The 18,008-nt window shown below is 38.1% G+C and overlaps 1 protein-coding gene and 1 pseudogene across 3 annotated transcripts; one reads left to right on the top strand and one right to left on the bottom strand.

The window, feature by feature from the left end:
* Positions 1 to 224: 224 nt before the first annotated feature.
* Positions 225 to 5,392, top strand: LOC114295165 (E3 ubiquitin-protein ligase RSL1). 2 transcript variants are annotated; one of them, XM_028239362.2, is made up of 4 exons: positions 225 to 438; positions 854 to 1,363; positions 2,523 to 3,283; positions 4,697 to 5,392. In XM_028239362.2, exons 2-4 carry the CDS (start codon positions 944 to 946, stop codon positions 5,085 to 5,087), a joined length of 1,572 nt encoding a protein of 523 aa, XP_028095163.2. In that variant the 5' UTR covers positions 225 to 438; positions 854 to 943; the 3' UTR covers positions 5,088 to 5,392. The 2 variants fall into 2 exon arrangements, with proteins under 2 accessions (XP_028095163.2, XP_028095162.2); XM_028239361.2 differs by having other exon boundaries at positions 301 to 438; positions 4,670 to 5,392.
* A 999-nt stretch (positions 5,393 to 6,391) lies between these two features.
* Positions 6,392 to 12,150, bottom strand: LOC114295145 (O-fucosyltransferase 23 pseudogene; annotated as a pseudogene). Its single transcript, XR_014339323.1, has 2 exons — positions 11,735 to 12,150; positions 6,392 to 8,060 (listed from the first exon to the last, which is right to left on the bottom strand). The product of XR_014339323.1 is annotated as an O-fucosyltransferase 23 pseudogene (transcript).
* Between the last annotated feature and the right edge of the window lie 5,858 nt (positions 12,151 to 18,008).

Genomic DNA, 18,008 nt, shown 5'->3' with positions numbered 1-18,008 from the left:
CTCCCAATGAATAATAATTGATGAGAGATTACAACATATGATATTTCGAGACTATTGTATAATGAAAAATGATATACAAGTTAATTTTCTAAACTCATTTTCTAGACCAATAATATATAAGTGATATGATTGATTGATAATTAAAAGAATATAAAAAAAATATCATTACCTTAAATATTTAATTAATCACTACATTATTAAACTTAAAAATTTAATTTAATTTTTAGACTTGTATAGCATGTGTTCCACAATTTTCCAACAACCAACAGTAACTGATGTTTCTCTCTCTCTGTCTCTCTAGAAAAGTCATGGGCCAGTTGTCAGGTTAGGGTTTTTGTACCCTTTGGAGGACAGAGTTTCAACGCAAAATAATCACTTGAAATTCCTCCAGATAAGGTGTGAACAAAACAGAACAGAACAGAACAGAACCAGGACATGGTATGGAAGCTTCCCTTTCCGTGCTTTCAATTTGATTCCTACTTCTTATATTTGCATCTAGATTAGTATTTTAATAATATAGTTCATAGATTTGATTAAGTGGGTTGACTTTGTTTCATGATTTCATAGATTTGTGGCCATTGAATTCTTACGTTTAGCCTTTTTGTTGTTGCCGATCATAAACTGGAGTTTTATATCCAGTTTTTTTATGGTCTTTTTCTTAGATTTTGATTTGAAAAATAAAAGTCGGAACATCCCTAGTAATTGGCGTTTCAAAAACAAGAAAAAGGATTTTTTTTTTTCTCAATGAATTTAGTTTAAGTTTGATTTCGAAATAGGATCAGAGTTGTTTGATGAAAATGTTATCTTTTGTGGCTTTGGGTTAAAAAAGATGCTAAATTTTCGAGTTTTGTAGGTTTGTTGATGGTTTGTGAGTAGATTTTGATACCAAACACAAGTATTAGAGTTACAGAACTGTTGTTGATTCCCGGGGAAGTTGGTGAAAATGGAAGAGCAAGTAATTTTTGGTTGTGGGTCTTATGTGAATTCGTCTAGGGAAGTGAAATTCGAAGAAGATGAAGAAGATTTCCGGAGCTGTTGCGAAGATGAAGACGAATTGAAGGAGAGGGAAGAAACCGCAAAGGAAGGTTCAAAGAACAATCTTGATGATGTTTCGGTGAATATGTTCTTCAAGGGTGCATCAATAGCAGAGGCTGGAGGTTGTGGTGCTGGGGTCTCTGGGATTGGTGTAGTTATAGAAAGATCAGCTAATTTTCCTTCTATTCAAGTGCAGAAAAAGCTTGATTTTTTTGTGGATGAGTCTGTGGCGGACTATTTAGCTTTGATGGATGGTCTGTTGGAGGCTGCGCAAAATAAGATTATGCGGGTATTTGCTTTTACTGACTCGGAGATTTTATATGATCAGGTGAGAGATCCATTTTTATACAAAAAACATATAAGCTCCTTACCTTACATTCTCTGTTTTGAATTTGGATGATGGCATTTAATTTGGTTGCTAAAGTAGTTTGTTTATGATCTAAGTGTCCTCTAGTTTTAAATTAAGTTATTGAGATTAAATTCTATATTGCTGCCCACTAACCCAAGGTTTCTGGACAAACAAGAAATTCATCCACCTCACAAAATTGTGGACTTCACCAAAATTTTATCACCCACCTATAAACACCCTCCCTCACCTGATTACCGCCCTCTCCTTTCCCTCTTTGTCTTCTTTTTCCCTCTCTGCCAACAACCATTGATCACCGCCAACGCTGATGACTGCCTCTCCCTCACCACTAATAACCACCACTTCTCTCCCACCTCCCTTGCCAATTGTCACCACTCCTCCCCCTTTCCTATCTCCCAATACAATGGTGTGAGTTAGTAAGAGCATCTAACGCATTCCGTAATACATATTTACTAATATAATATAAAAAGAGTATTTACTAATCAAATAACTCTTAACAATATGGGAAGAGATACGGGGCAATGGTAGCCGGTGGGATGTGATGGTTTCGCAACAATTAAATGATCAGCTACAATTAGTGGAAATGATCAGCTACAGTTAGTGGCAGTGGGGAAGGGGAAGGGGAAGGGGAGGGGGAGAAACGATGATGATGAGGTGTTTGTTGTTTGTTGGTTGTGTTGGTAGTAGTGGAGAAAATGACCGTAGTGAGGGGGGGTTGTTTGGTTGCAGGTTTATTGTGATGTTTGGTTATCAAAATAGAGATTATTGCATTAGATTAATGGTGTTTGGTTTAAAAAATAAGAACAAATGGGAAAAAATGTCTCCGTTAATTGTAGGTGTAACTTAGTAAAAGACCACCTTGCAGTAACGACATTTGGGTGACAAGACTAACAAGGGAGGTCAGTATCATTTCAGAAATGTCAGGGGAAGCCCTTGGAGATCAAAAACCTCATGAGAGGTCAGAAAAGTTCACACAAAAACCTTGCATGAATTAAACAATGAAGTTTAAGTTTTTCAGCTATAATTCCTGTCTCCTGTTCTTTTCTCTGCATGAAAATTATCTCCAAATGCCAACATATATTATTTCATACTTTTCAAAGTGATATATGGCTTTTGACAGATTATTAATGTGGAGAAACTTGAGAATCCACTTCTTCTAGCATTGAGGCAAAGGATCCTAGAACATGCCAAAGATCTGGATACATTTATTCTTAAATTGGTACCCTATACTGACCTAGAAAGGCCATTACACTTGGCCCAAGTGGCAATTGGGATTGTCTCTTTTCCTGCTGAGGGAGATGAATCATATGAAAACTGTTCCATTTGTTCTGAGGAGAAGCCAGCAAAGATGATGATCACAATGAAATGTTCCCACAAGTTTTGCTCCCATTGTATGAAAACCTATGTCAATGAGAAAGTACAGTCCGCTCAAGTCCCCATTAGATGTCCTCAGTTGAGGTGCAAATATTATATCTCCGCCACTGAATGCAGATCTTTTCTTCCTGTTGTCTCTTATGAAATGTTGGAGAGAGCACTTGCAGATGCAAATGTTCTCCACTCGGACAAAATTTATTGCCCCTTTCCAAATTGTTCGGTTCTTTTTTATCCTCATGAATGCTTATCAGCAAGGGCAAGCTCATCAAGTCAGTCAGAAAACAGTTGTGTGGAGTGCCCAGTTTGTCACAGATTTATCTGTGTTGAATGTGGGGTCTCTTGGCATTCTTTGTTGAGCTGTGAAGAGTATCGAAACCTCCCTTTGGAGGAGAGGGATGCTGGTGACATTACACTCCATCGTCTAGCACAAAATAAAAGGTGGAGGCGCTGCCAACAGTGCTGGCGGATGATTGAGCTAACACATGGTTGCTGCCACATGACATGCCGGTAAGATCACTTTCTTTAGAAATATGGATGTATATGTTGTGTTTGTTTGTTTGTTTTTTCAATGACAGAAAACAAAAGTATTTGCGATATCATTCTAAATATTTTATTATAGTTGGAACTGAGTTTAAATAGATTTATTTTTTAATTTTTTTGTTCTCTTCCATGCATGTGTGCACGTTTGAGAGTTCTTAGCTTGCCTTGAAAGTGAAATTTAGTGCTACTACAATACCCTGTTGTAAATGCACATCTTTAGAACAACGATGGAAAGAATGGTGTTACGGTTACAGTGGACACTAATGAAAATTTTTGTAATGATCATTGTTTTACTATATTTTGGTTGAATACAGTTCCTTGTCAGGTAATTTATGTATATATATGTATGTATAAATAGTCTACTTTTCTTAACTTCACTTAATGCGAGGCTTTATTATTGTGTTTCAAGTCAACTCCACAAAGTAGTATACTGGTTGATGCCATTTTGTAATGTTTGTTCACACATAATGATATAGAAAGGGTCATGAATACTATGACAAGTTTGGAAGTATCGAGCAGAAAAAGAAAAGGGGGAATAGCAATCTGTTTATTGGGAGAGTGCTTATCCACATCCCTCTATATAGTATATTGGCATATGCAAGGGCAATGTCAAATTAAATCTTTTAATTCTTTTATGCATCCAAAATGCAATTAATGTCACATAACAACAGCCCAGAGAATGAGATTACTTTTATTAATGTTAGTATTTAGGCTAATTTCTACTTTTTCTTATGATAACATTCCCAATTAAAGAACATACTTGTGTATCTAACTATGCAGGAACTCTAGCACACCATGTGTTTATCTTTCTCTGTTCTTTAGCATTTTCACTTCTCTGTCTATATTTTCAGTTTAGCATTTTCCTCCTCCCTCCCTTCCTCTCTTTATATCTATTAATTTATATATACATATACAGTTTCTAGTTTTATTTTCTACTAAGACATTTTGACTTGAATTCTTTGGAGTGAACTTTTAGTATTTTCAGTATCCATAATTAAAAAGGAAAGTAGAATATCATTTGATTTTTTTTTGGGTTCACAGTTCCAAGAAAGACGGATAAAAAAGTGGTTGTTGTTCCTTTGTCTAATAGCATAGCATACAAATACATAAGTATAAGAGAATGTAAAGATTAAGAATATGGGGCAGTTAATAAATGATAGATTGCTACAACTCATTAAAGAATATCGATCACATTTTCCCGTGTTCAGCAATTTTCCCAACACCCTGAATCGTTCCTCGTTTCTTTTCTTTTTTTGCTTTTTTTTTTTTTTTTTTTTTAAATATTGTTTTTGGGGTTGGGTTTTGATTGAGGCAAATATCGACAATAGCTTTGTGCAATGTTCTTAAATGAAGATTTGCTTACCTGATTTGCCTCTGCAGGTGTGGGCACGAGTTCTGTTACTCGTGTGGTGCCGGTTACAGGGATGGTGAACAGACATGTCAGTGTGCATTCTGGGATGAAGAGAACTCTGAGGACTCAGTCACTCACCCTACACAAGAATCCGAACAGTGGGCATGGGATAGCTATGATTCATTCCCTGTGATTATGGATTCTTACTCAGATCAAGAGAGATCACAGCTGGCACTAATCCAGAGTTTCCTTTCGGGGGGATTCAGTTTGAGTGATCATCAGATTCATCACCCTCACCAATCCCCGCCTCGCTGTACAGACTCTTATGTCGATACCATGAAGGATCTCCATCAACTTCCTTGGCTCGAAAGGTTTGTCTCCGTTATAAGTGATAGCTACTATGAGGATTACATTCAATGAAGCAAATATAATACTGAATATTCCAGAAATTGGAAATAAGCCTTTTAGCACCACCCAAAAAACAAAAAGCTTGGGAGGAGGTAGAATCTCTAACTCTTTCACTCCATTTTCATTTTTAGAGACCGTGCTAATAGGGACTGCTCAATTTTTTTTTATGTAGTTTTCAATCTATAAGACTTGTGCCCCTGAATTTCCTTGCATAAGAGTAAGGAATTGTTGTATGATAGAAAAAGAGGAAAGGAGAAAAATGAGAAACATATACGTGACAACTGATTAAAAATCAATGAAAGAAGCATGTTCATCTCTCTCTCTCTCTCTCTCTCTCTCTCTATATATATATATATATATCTTGTTTTGTGTGTATATATGTGTGTATTTGTATGTATTACAGGGGGATGGTTTGTTAATTAGTACATCTGACATTGATTAATAAACTTCAAAATAATTAAACATTTTTTATAAAACTAAGGGTATGTGAGTAATATACAACCTTTCAATATAATAATGTTAATCAGTATCCCAAAGCCATTTGTTAGCCGTTGTTAATTACTGTATAAGCACTGCTCAGTAGCGAAGAAACCTACAAGCCTTTATCCAGGGCTTCATTTAGCATTGGCTTTTTGGACTAAATTAGAGCATCTCCAATCCTGAACCAAAATTTTCATCAAATCTGAGTGAAAAAATGACTTTTTCCTCAATCTGATACCGAGTGCTCTAACGGTTGATTTTTATCAAATTTTCATCAAATTTGTGCTGGGATAACCGGTTGGTCGACCGGTTAAGCCAAAAAAAATTTTTGTGATTTTTTTTTTGAACTGTTTGAACCTTTTAGGTCGACCGGCTGGTCGACCGGTAAGGCAAAAATTTTTTTTTTTTTCTTCAACTGTTTGAACTTTTTTTGGAACTGTTTGAACTTTTTGGTGGTCGACCGGTTGGTCTCCCCCAACGGTCATGCACAGTGTTTTGGTGAAATGCGGAGCCTGTCCTCCTTTTGGTGAAACGTTTGGTGAATTCTCGATTTGATATCAATTTGATAAAATCGTTGGAGCTCTAAACGGTGTTTTTTTAACCAAATTTCAAATTTAATGCTAGGTTTGGTGAAGGGTTAGAGATGGTCTTAGTAAGCAAAATAAGATAAAAAGTTAATAAGATAAAATGTCACATTCAAATTATAATTATTTTATTTTTTCTTTTATAAAGGTCAATCCAAATGAATTTTTTAATTGGAGTTAAAATAGTCAAAAAAATTAACTTAAAAAAGCACATGCCAAATGGCAGCTAAGGACCAAGTCTACTACTAGGGATACAACTGAATGTTCTCAATGAATATATGGATGCAGAGATAGTACAGAGACAACCAACAAGTTCTAAAACGTCCAAACTCAGCCAACTATTATGCCTCGTTATGAAAATGCTATTTGAGATATCTTTTTATCATATTCTTACACACAAAAAAGGACAAAAAAAATCGTTGAGTATACCAACCATATCAACGTCCACCAAGAGAGGGTCAGCAAAATTTCAAAAAGCAGAGCCCTATTGTCTACATTAACTGATCAAAAATTGCTTATAAAAACATTTCAACAAGATATGTCATTTGAGCCATAGCTAATTGCTTGCAGATTCGAAAGAGACATATTTGTCATCCATCTACAAGCGCCGTCCAATGCTCCCAAGATATTATAGGCATAGGAAGGCCACCTTACATCCAGGGAGCACGAACTTGTCACCCCCATCCTCATCATCTTCTGCGTTCTCTCAAGAACTACAAGACTTGAAAATGTGGAAAAACTGTTCCCAACAAAAACATCAGCCCTTAAGCAAACTTCATAATCAATCGCTGATCGAAGGAGATAAGGGTACCTCTTGTAAATGCCTACCACTCCCAGTTTCTTCTTCTCAAAGGGAACCAATCCATTCTTCCAACCATTCAAGATAGAGTCATCTTCAAGAAGACTATCAGCCACAGCAAGATAAACCACCATCGGGGTTTTCAGGCCCTCAATATTCCCAACTCTCCACGTAATTTCCTCCTTTCTGCTACAGAGTTCGGTAATGTTCAATCTTTGCTCAAGCTTCTTACAGTGAATCATCCAGTCCTTCTCCATCCGCATGTGAACAGCTACATAATAAGGCACTCGCTCTGAAACAATTTCTGTTCCTTTCTGTCTAATGATGGAGACCATTTTATCCGCTTCTTTGGATATCTTATCACCAAAACCAAGCACTCCAAGACCTTGGCATAATCTTTAATAGGCCAGTGATCATTCCACAGAAACGGGTTTTTTCCAACAATCCGAATTATCTCATACTTGTCATATGGATCCTTGCTAAACTGTCTCAATTGGTCCAAATCTCTCTCAACCATCCACTTCCTTCCACTACCCTTTTGAAGCTCAAGAACATCAGTATGATTTGAAAGATCTGAATATCGCCCTAATTGGACAAACCCCTTGCAATTCCAGTTAAACCATTTGAATTGAAAGACATTGCCAAAGGAAATAGGTTGTAAGAGATCAATTTCTTTGTAAAACAATGAAGCACTTAAGCTTGGCATCAGAAGGGTTCGATTCAGCATTCTTGCGGTTAGGCAAGCTCTTGCAAAGGCAATCTTCTGATTGTTTAAACCCCATACAAGTTGAGGAACCTCCAAGTACTTGACTGGTTTCCGAATTCCAAACTCCATATTGAATGACAAAGAATGGTTGTGGATCGATATAATGTTGCCATGTTCAATACCAGCAAACCCAGAGAAAGTGGTAGTGAGCAGATCGATGATAACAAGAAGCAAAGTAACACATCTACATGTCACAGAATTCAAATGGGTGCCCAAGAACATTGGAATCTGAGATAATATCTTGAAACCATCCATTTCAGTCCAAGTGTGAAGATGTTCTTAAATATATACCCACAAGCATAGTCATTTTTGACATGAGGAGAATCATCAAAGGACTCACTCAGTTCAACATTTTGCTGGAAAATAAAACCAACCCAATTCAATCCAAAATTTGTGCATAAAAACAGAAAGAATTCAAATTGTAAAACAAATTGATGTATATTATTGATTGATGTATTACAAGATTGTTCTGTATATTGATATTTTGTTATGTTTACAATGATCAAATATATAGAAGAGAAGAAGGTAGTAGGTGAAGTGGTAGGGGATGAAGTGGAGGTGGTAGTGGTAGGTTAGGTGAGGAGGTGAGTGTGTGTGGTAGGTAGTAGTGGGTTAGGTTTAGTGGGTTTAACAGCCCCCCTCAAACTCAAGGAGGTTAGACACAAACCAACTTGAGTTTGGAGAGAGTTACAAAACAGAAAAATAAACTGATAAATAAAATAAAACAGGATAGGAGACACGGTATGGTCGTGTCAGACCGTTGTAGCAGACAGTTTACGGGGTCATGTCGGACCGTTGAAGCAGACACTGCGTGGTCGTGTCAGATGTAGAAGACAGTTTACGGGGTCATGTCGGACCGTTGTAGCAGGACAGTTTACGGGGTCATGTCGGACCGTTGTAGAAGACAGTTTACGGGGTCATGTCGGACCGATGTAGCAGGACAGTTTACGGGGTTATGTCGGACCGATGTAGCAGACAGTTTACGGGGTCATGTCGGACCGTTGTAGAAGACAGTTTACGGGGTCATGTCGGACCGATGTAGCAGGACAGTTTACGGGGTCATGTCGGACCGTTGTAGCAGACAGTTTACGGGGTCATGTCGGACCGTTGTAGCAGACACTATGTGGTCGTGTCAGACCGTTGTAGAAGACAGTTTATGGGGTCATGTCGGACCGATGTAGAAAATTGTGAAAATTGTGATGGTGCACCAAGGGGGTGACTTAGGGAGTGCGCCATGAGCGACTTATACATGATACTGTGTATAACCCCACCTCAAACTCAAATAGGTGTGAAGAGAAAAACCTATTTGAGGTTTGAAAAGAGATTGATAAAGCTGACCGGTGTAGAAGACACTGTATGAGTGTGTATATTGGCTGCCCAAAAGATATACATGGATGTAGATATTGAGCCCTCAAAAGGTGTGCCCGCACCCTCAAAAGGCGTGCCATCAAAAGGCGTGCCCGATTCATCAAAAGGCGTGCCAAAATGAGGGCGAGGCACGTGAGTGCCTTGGCTGGCGTGCCCGTTTGTCTGGCGTCAAGAGGCGCGCGATGCGCGTGGCTGCCTCGGCTATTTAACCAAGACAGAGCCGGAGGCCGAGACAGAAGCAAAAAACCTGCGAAAGCCTCTGTAAAACTCTGTGTTGTGCTGAGAGAGAGAGGCTGTAACACTGTTGTGCTGAGAGAGAGAGTCTGTAACACTCTGTTACGAGAGAAAATGGCTTCGTCGTCCCGTGGTCTGCTGACTCTCTTTCCCGATCTCAACGAGTCAACAAGAGAGATAACGGGTGCGGTGTCCCGTGAACCTCAACCAAACACCACTGGGTTTGCTCCGTTGAACTTTCCGATGGAGTCGGTGGAGCAAAAAATGGCAGTGCAAACGGATGTGGAGGCTAATCAGTATACTTTGAAGGCATGTGTGGAGTCCATGACGGCGGTCACAAACTTGTCGCACCGGCTGCAGAGTACGACAAATGAGGTGCAGCAATTAAACTCCCAGCTGGCTCTGCTCCAACGCATGTATAAGGATGCGCGAGCAGAGATAAGCGTGCTAAGGGCAGAAAACAAGGAGCTGAAGCGGAAGGCCACCGTGATGTTCCGATTTGGAGGGCAGCCATATGCTGCAGTGGAGGAGCAGGGAGGAGGCAACTTGCTTGGTGGTCTAGGAAGCACGGAGGCAACACCGTCAAGGGCCGCCCAGGACGGAGGCAAGAAGAAGAGACCGGCGGCAGAGTAGAGAAGAAAAAGCCCGCCTGTGGATGTGGTTGTGTTGGTCTTTTTTTTTTTTTTGTTTTTTTTTTTTTTTTGGTGTAAAATGGTGATCGGGGTGAGCCCCGACATGAATAAAATGAGTTTGGTGTGCAGATCTGCCTCTGCGGCTTTTGTTGTTGTTGTTGTTGTTTTTTTTTTTGTTTTTTTTTTTTTTGGACTCAGACCCATGTGCGCCGGATGGGTGAGATGAAAAAACAGTTTGAGAGGTGTGATATAAAAAAAAAAAAAAGAAGAGAAGGGGAAATATATTATAAAAATATATATATATATATAGATATTAAAAGAAAAGAAAAGTGTAACGTGGGTGGTGTGCATGTGTTTTGTTTGTTTTTTTTTTTTGGTAATTTTTTTTTTTTGGGTGGGTTTTGTTTGTGAAAAAGGTGAGTGAAAGGCAAAGAAAAAATGGATTAAAAAAAAAAAAAAAAAAAAGAGGAAATGAGTGCAAAAGGGGGCACGGGTAGTGGAAAATATGAGTGGAGTGAGTATTGAATATAATAAGAATAATAATAATAAGAAAAAAAAAAGAAAAAGTTAGACCACGTGGGTCATGTCGCCAAGGTGATATAGTGATTCACTATCTTTCGCAGATGATGTTGCCAAGACAACAAGAACGGACAAAACACGAAGAAGAATATGCCGTTCTCGAAACAGAAGTGCAAAATCCAACTCCAGAGACTCAACAGCGAAAACTATGAGGACCTGAAGAATGTCTGCTACACGTCTTGAGCTTCACGGGGTGGGAGTTCATGCGGTGATGGAAGAGTGAGGAGGGTGAAGGAGGAAAGATGCGAAAGAGATCTGGAGCGCTGAGATAGATGAAGTCGGAGAACATGGTCGGCATGCTCGAGTTTGGACGTCTGTCACGCCTTCGCGCTCGAGTATGCTCGAATCTCTGAGGTCGCTAGGCTGAAGTGAAGCAGCAATGGTGAGTAGCAGCTTGGATCACACGGCTGCGGCGGTCGCGACGTCTGCGGCAGCCGGAGCTGGGACAGGTTAGTGGTGGTGTTGTGTATGTGTCTGGGTTGACTGGGTGAGCTTAATTTTGAGTCATCTCTTCGTTGCGAAAAGTGAACTAGTAGTCGTGATCTCTTTGAGGGTGACGATGAGGAGTCGGAGAGTTAGCGAGCTCTGTAGACATCGGAGTAGGCGCCGGAGCCGACTCAATAGAGGATCTTGTACTTGGAGGTGATCTCGCAGTGGGTGTAGATGATCTCTTTGAGGGTGACGATGAGGAGTCGGAGAGTTAGCGAGCTCTGTAGACATCGGAGTAGGCGCCGGAGCCGACTCAATAGAGGATCTCGTACTTGGAGGTGATCTCGCAGTGGGTGTAGATGCTCCAGCTCTTTGCCGATGATGGCGGCGGTTGGAGGGAGGTGTAGCAAAGGTAGCAAAGGTATCTAGGCCTGGATGCTGTGTTTACTGATATGGGTTTGTCCGGCGGGCGGCTAAGGCGAGGTTGCCGCCCGCCGGTGAAGCAAAATTATTAGGTTCTTAACCTAGCTCTGATACCATGTAAAACAAATTGATGTATATTATTGATTGATGTATTACAAGATTGTTCTGTATATTGATATTTTGTTATGTTTACAATGATCAAATATATAGAAGAGAAGAAGGTAGTAGGTGAAGTGGTAGGGGATGAAGTGGAGGTGGTAGTGGTAGGTTAGGTGAGGAGGTGAGTGTGTGTGGTAGGTAGTAGTGGGTTAGGTTTAGTGGGTTTAACACAAATGAACAAGAAGACCAAGCATTAGAATTCGCACCTGAATTAAATTCTCAATGATCAAGAAAACATAAATCTTATCCAAAAACAAATGCCAATTTCATTTCAATTGCAGAGAAACGCCGGTGAGAGAGAGAGAGAGAGAGAGAGAGAGCATCAAACAAACCTGTATATATCTCAGATGAGAAATGGGAACAAAATCATCAAAGCCAATTTTTTGTGTGTCAATCCCGAAAATTCCAGTGGAAATGAACAAATCAGCAAAAACAAATACTAGTAATAAAATAAAGTGTGTTGTGAATCTGACCATTGAAATCGAGCACTGAGATCGAAGCACAGAGAGAGCGAGATTCCGAGACAAAACGTAACGATCCAAAAATGGTTACATACAATGATCATATGCACGGAAAGGAATTTTGAAAATCCAAATTACCCCTAAAAAGGGCAATTATGATCTTAACACATCACGGATATATGTCCATTTTCAAAATTTTAAAATTTTCTGATACTTATATACTTATTATGTAATTATTATTATTATTATTTTAATTTATGTTCGGTTTGTTTTGAAGGAAAATATTTCAAGGAAAAAAAATCCATATCTGCTTGGTGGTGGTAGTGGTGGAATGAAGGTGGAAGTGTTGGCATGGCAGTGATGATGGCGACAGTGATGGTGACAGTGGCTATGGTGGTGGCGGCGGCAACGGCGGCGGCGGCGGTGTAGTAGTGAAGGTAAGAGTGATGATGGTGATGTGGTGACATTATTAAAATTGAGCAATGCTAATAGCTCCAATAAAATTATTAAATTTTTTATCAAACACTTACATATGGACCCCACACTATATTTGATAAAAAATTAATAATTTTGTTGGGATCTCTAACATTTTTCATTTATTAATAAGACTTAATTGGGTAATAAAGTCTCAAAAGTACCTATTGATAAGTGTCTCTAAAAAATTTGATAATTTTGTTAGGATTTCTAGCATTTTTTATTAAATATTTAGTTCAGAAAACGTTTTCTGTCTTTTAAAAGTGGAAAATATTTTATGCTGAAATATACTTATTTTTCATTGACCATGAAAATATATTTTCCATTAGACTTTCATTCTCCATTGTATTCAATACCAAAAAATATTTTTAACTGAAACGAACAAAAGGTAAGAGCAATGTTACATCTACCAAATTTTGACTTACCCAAATCGTCTGAATTTGTGCATACTGGTCGTGTAGATAGTCGACCGGTTGGTCGTCCAACTGGTTATCCGACAATATAGATAACAATCGCAGTTGATAAGAGTAATAACTACAATTAACAAAAATTACACCAATTATCCGCGTAATCGTCCGAGAAGTCGACCAACCCACAAATTCAAATGGTTAGGACAAATTCGAATGGACAAATATTTTTTTCGAAAGGAAAATGAAAAAGACGGGAAAAGAAGTAGAAAAGAGGATATTAGAGATCAAAGGAGAGTGTACGCCACTATTATGGTAAAAGGGTTTGGCTTCCCTCCAGTCTGATCACGAATTGAAGGATGTTGTTGGGCTTGTAGGGGTTCATTACAGATCCCGTTTTAATAATCTGAGTCGTCAATGTGTAGAATTCGCTAAGTACTATATATCTGTAAAAAATCACGTTGATAGGATATCGATAGCTACGTGATCAAATCAGTTTTGTATTAAAAAAATGAACGGTAAAAAAATAAACGATTGATAGAAATCTGATCCAATGAAAAAACTATCGTTGTCCGATCAACGTAATTTTTTACAAACATATAGTACTTAGCGAGTTCTACACATTGAATGATTCGAATTATTGAAACAGAACCCGTAGTGGACTCTCACGAACCCAACAACACCTTCCAATCTGATCACAGACTGAAAGAAAACCAATCCCACGATAAAAATAGGAACTGTTTGATATCAACCTATGCACTGTCTTATGTAATTTGTTCATCAATGTACAAAAAAAAGGCATCTGACCTGATCTGATCTGGATTTTGTTGGGGAATTTTCAAAATAGGTTTTCAAATTTATAGTTTATTTTTTGGTGTTTTCAAAACCTTCCATGATTTTCTTTGAAAAGCATGAAATAAGCTTAGGGCTTTGTCCCACATCGGAAAGAGAGAAAAACATGAAGCACTTAATAAAGTGTTATATGGAATATTCCTTTGAATATGGTATTATGAGATGAATGTTATTGTACATACACTCACAGCGCGCGCGTGACGTGGCCAGTGGGCTGTGTGGCGTTTGATGGTGCACTTTGCACTACGCATTGGTGCTATCAGAGTGCTTTCCTATTTGCATCGAACAGGTTAGAGCGATGGCGTGGATCTAACGTGGCATGGGTGACGTGGAATACAATCAGCTCCACGTGACAGTGACTTGGTGTCCGTTGGCGGTGAGTCAACCAACAGATCAAACGGTTGTATGTCCGATCTGGAGCAATTTGATCATAGCCGTTGATTGGAGATGTGCGCGATCGTATGGATGAGATGGCACCCGATCATGATTAAGTGTGATTAGTTAAGGCATATATTCGGTGTGAGAATGATCTGCACCGTAGATTCTTGATCCAACGATCAGATCTGATCGAATGCATTCAAGGGACATGACCATTCAATCAGATCCATCAAGGCCTATAAATAGATTGCAAAATCAGCCATTTCATTTCATCTAAAAAATTCAGAAGCATTCTTGCAATTCTCTCTCTCTCTCTCTCCCCTTCTTGATTTTGAGTTTTCGATCAAGAGTTTCTTAAGTAAATTTCTGCTTTTCTTACTGGTAATCAAGTTCTGCAAATATGATTATTATTGTCTTGGTTTTCTTGATTATATCAAGAGTATTTTGATATATTGTCGTCAATGCAGGCGCCGGTAGACTTGATCTTTAGATCAGCCTTCATTGTATCTCGGAGGCGAATTTGCTGTAACCCCTTGCATACCTTTTAGTGGGTGCAAATATTATCTTTAGGAAAGCGACTAAATAATGCGACTTGAAGCATCATATTTCTGTTCTACATAAACAAGTTTATTGCCAAGTTTTGAAGACCCGAAGATCACCAATTGAAGAATTCAAGACGATTTGTTCCAACAATCTAAAGACAATATTTAGATATGGCAATGTCTATTCAAAAAATGACTCAAGATTTCATGAAGCTTGACCGTTTTGATAGAGGAAATTTTCGACGCTGGCAAAAGAAGATGCATTTTTTGCTCACCACTCTCAAAGTGGTCTATGTGCTAACTACCCTCTATTCGGTAGAGCAAGAAAACGAGACTATGGAGCAAACCTGTACCAGAACCAAATGGGAGAATGACGACTACATTTATCAAGGACATATTCTGAATGCGCTGTCAGACTCTTTGTTCGATGTGTATCAACATCTAGAAACGACAAAACAACTATGTGACATATTACAGTCAAAGTACCTCACTGAGGATGCCACCAGTAAGAAATTTCTTATTAATAATTTAATGCGTTTTACTATGATTGATACAAAGCCCATTATGAAACAATTCCATGAGATCCAACATATTCTGAGTCAGTTTCGACAAAAGAATATGAACATGGATGAATTTATTGCAGTTTCATCTATAATAGAGAAACAACCATCTTGGAAGGATTTTAAGAAAACTAAAAAACACAAAAAAGAAGATCTTACTTTAGAGGAATTGGCTCAACACCTTCGAGTTGAGGAAGAGTCAAGGCTTCTTGAAGGTAAAGATAATCAATTGGCTCGGACTTCCAAGATCCACATGGTGGATGATGGCAAGAGGTTTAACAAAAAGAAGCATAAGCATAAACCTTAACCTAAGAAGCTGAAAAACGCTTGCTGGCATTGTGGCAAGCCAGGGCACTTCAAAAATGAATGCCAGTCATACAAGAAGAAGCCAGAAGCATCAAATGCCAAGAACAAGTTCGTGGCTGTTATATCTGAGGTGAACATGCTCGAAGATGTTAGTGATTGGTGGATTAACTCAAGAGCAACAAGACATGTCTGCAACGACAAGAGCCGTTTCACTACTTATGAACAAGTGAGTGATAGAACAGTTCTTTACATGGGCAACTCTTCAACTACTGCTATCAAAGGCAAAGGGACGGTGGATTTAGAGTTCACATCTGGAAAAGTCTTAAGTCTTAGTGATATTTATCATGTACTTGATGTCAGGAAAAATCTTGTATCTGGAAGCCTGCTTAATAATCATAATTTCAAGTTAGTATTTGAGTCGGACAAATTTGTCCTGTCTAAGGATGAGATTTTTGTTGGGAAGGGCTACATGTATCAAGGAATGTTCAAACTTAACGTTATCAATAATACATCTATTTCTGTTTATATTGCTGATTCTCTTTCTTTATGGCATGCTCGTTTAGGTCATGTTAATATTAGGAAATTGCATGATATGATTAATTTAGATTTAATTCCTAAGTATACGAATGATATATTTGAAAAATGAAAATTTTGTGTGCAATATAAAATTACTCGCATTCCATTTCCTAAAGTAGATAAAATCACATCTCTGCTTGAACTTGTGCATAGTGATGTATGTGACATGCATAGTACCCTAACTAGAGGTGGTAAGAGATTTTTTGTAACATTCGTTGATGATTTTTCTAAGTACTATCATATCTATCTTTTGCATTCAAAAGATGATGTGCTTGATAAATTCAAAATTTTTAAGACAGAAGTGAAAAATTGGTGTAATGTCAAAATAAAGAGACTTAGGTCTGATAGAGGCAGTGAATACCATTTTCCAGAATATTGTGAAAATGTTGGTATTATTCATGAGAAGTCTGCACCCTACACACCACAACAAAATGGAGTAGCTGAAAGAAAGAGTAGGATATTAACAGAAATGATAAATGCTATGCTTTCTTACTCTAGTTTTAGTTTTGATTTTTGGGGTGAAACCTTACTCACTGCCTGTCACATACTCAATAGAATTCCTCTCAAGGGAAGAAATGTTACTCCTTATGAACTTTGAAAAAACAAGAAACCTAATCTTGGTTACTTGAAAACATGGAGTTGTAGAGCAATAGTCAGATTGCCTGAACCTAAAACGAAGAAATTAGGTGAAAAAAGAATTGAATGCATATTCCTTGGCTATGCTATGCATAGCAAATCATATAAGTTTCTGGTAGTAGAGCCTAGTGGTTCAATGGAAACAAATAGCATCATTGAATCACGTGATGCGGTATTTTATGAGAATCATTTCACAAGCATTCCAAGGTTGGATTCTAATCAAGAAAATGAGTCAACTCCTTTGATGTCTACAGAAGAAAGTGAACGACATGAACCCATTGAGCCTAATGAACCTAATGAGCCTATTAAGCTAAGGAGGAGTAAGAGGACTAGGATCGAGAAGTCATTTGGCCCTGATTTCATTATTTACCTTGTAGAAGGAACTGGGAAAGCTTGTTGTAAGCAAACAATGATTTCTTTGAATATGAATTCAGATTCATTAACCTTCGAGGAGGCTATGAAATCTCAAGATGTTGCTTTCTGGAAAGAAACAATAAACGATGAGATGGATTCTATCATGGGTAACAATACTTAGATACTTGTTGATTTGCCACCTGGATCCAAACCAATTGGTTGTAAATGGATTTTCAAAAGGAAAATGAAAGTTGATGGCACAATTGACAAGTTCAAAGCAAGATTAGTTGCTAAGGGTTTTACTCAAAAAGAGGGTATCAATTATTTTGATACATATGCTCCGATGGCCAAAATTGCCACCATTCGAGTGTTGATTGCCTTGGCCTCAATCTACAAGCTTGAAATCTATCAAATGGATGTTAAAACCGCTTTCCTAAATGGAGAGTTAGATAAGGAAATCTACATGCAACAATCGAAAGGGTTTGTTATATAGGGTCAAGAACACAAAGTGTGTAAACTCGTGAAGTCACTATATGAACTGAAACAAGCTCCAAAACAATGGCATGAGAAATTTGACAAAGTAATAGTGTCAAATGGTTTTAGGATACATGAATCTGATAATTGTGTATACAGTAAGTTTACTGGCAATAGAGGTGTAATCATATGTCTATACGTAAATGACATGCTTATTTTTGGTGCTGACAATGATGTCATTAAAAGTATTAAAAGTTTCTTGTCGTCTACCTTTAGTATGAAAGACATGGGCTTGACTGATGTAATTCTGGGTATTAAGATCAAACGAGAGGACAATAATTTGATTCTAACCCAGTCGCACTATATTGAGAAAATTCTTAAGAAATTTAATTAATATAATTGTACACCTATGTCTACACCTTTTGATTCAAATTTAAAATTGTATCCTAATACTGGAAGA

Source organism: Camellia sinensis, chromosome 9 (genome assembly GCF_055761805.1).
Source record: "Camellia sinensis isolate YWXY chromosome 9, ASM5576180v1, whole genome shotgun sequence".
NCBI lineage: Eukaryota > Viridiplantae > Streptophyta > Magnoliopsida > Ericales > Theaceae > Camellia > Camellia sinensis.
This window is presented reverse-complemented; position numbering and strand designations above follow the sequence as displayed.

What these genes read in the sequence shown, in the direction of transcription:
- LOC114295165 (XM_028239361.2), top strand. Translation starts at nt 944, where the DNA reads ATGGAAGAGCAAGTAATTTTTGGTTGTGGGTCTTATGTGAATTCGTCT. An exon ending in CGGAGATTTTATATGATCAG is followed by an intron (nt 1,364 to 2,522) that starts GTGAGAGATCCA and finishes GGCTTTTGACAG; the next exon opens with ATTATTAATGTGGAGAAACT. An exon ending in TGCTGCCACATGACATGCCG is followed by an intron (nt 3,284 to 4,669) that starts GTAAGATCACTT and finishes TCTTAAATGAAG; the next exon opens with ATTTGCTTACCTGATTTGCC.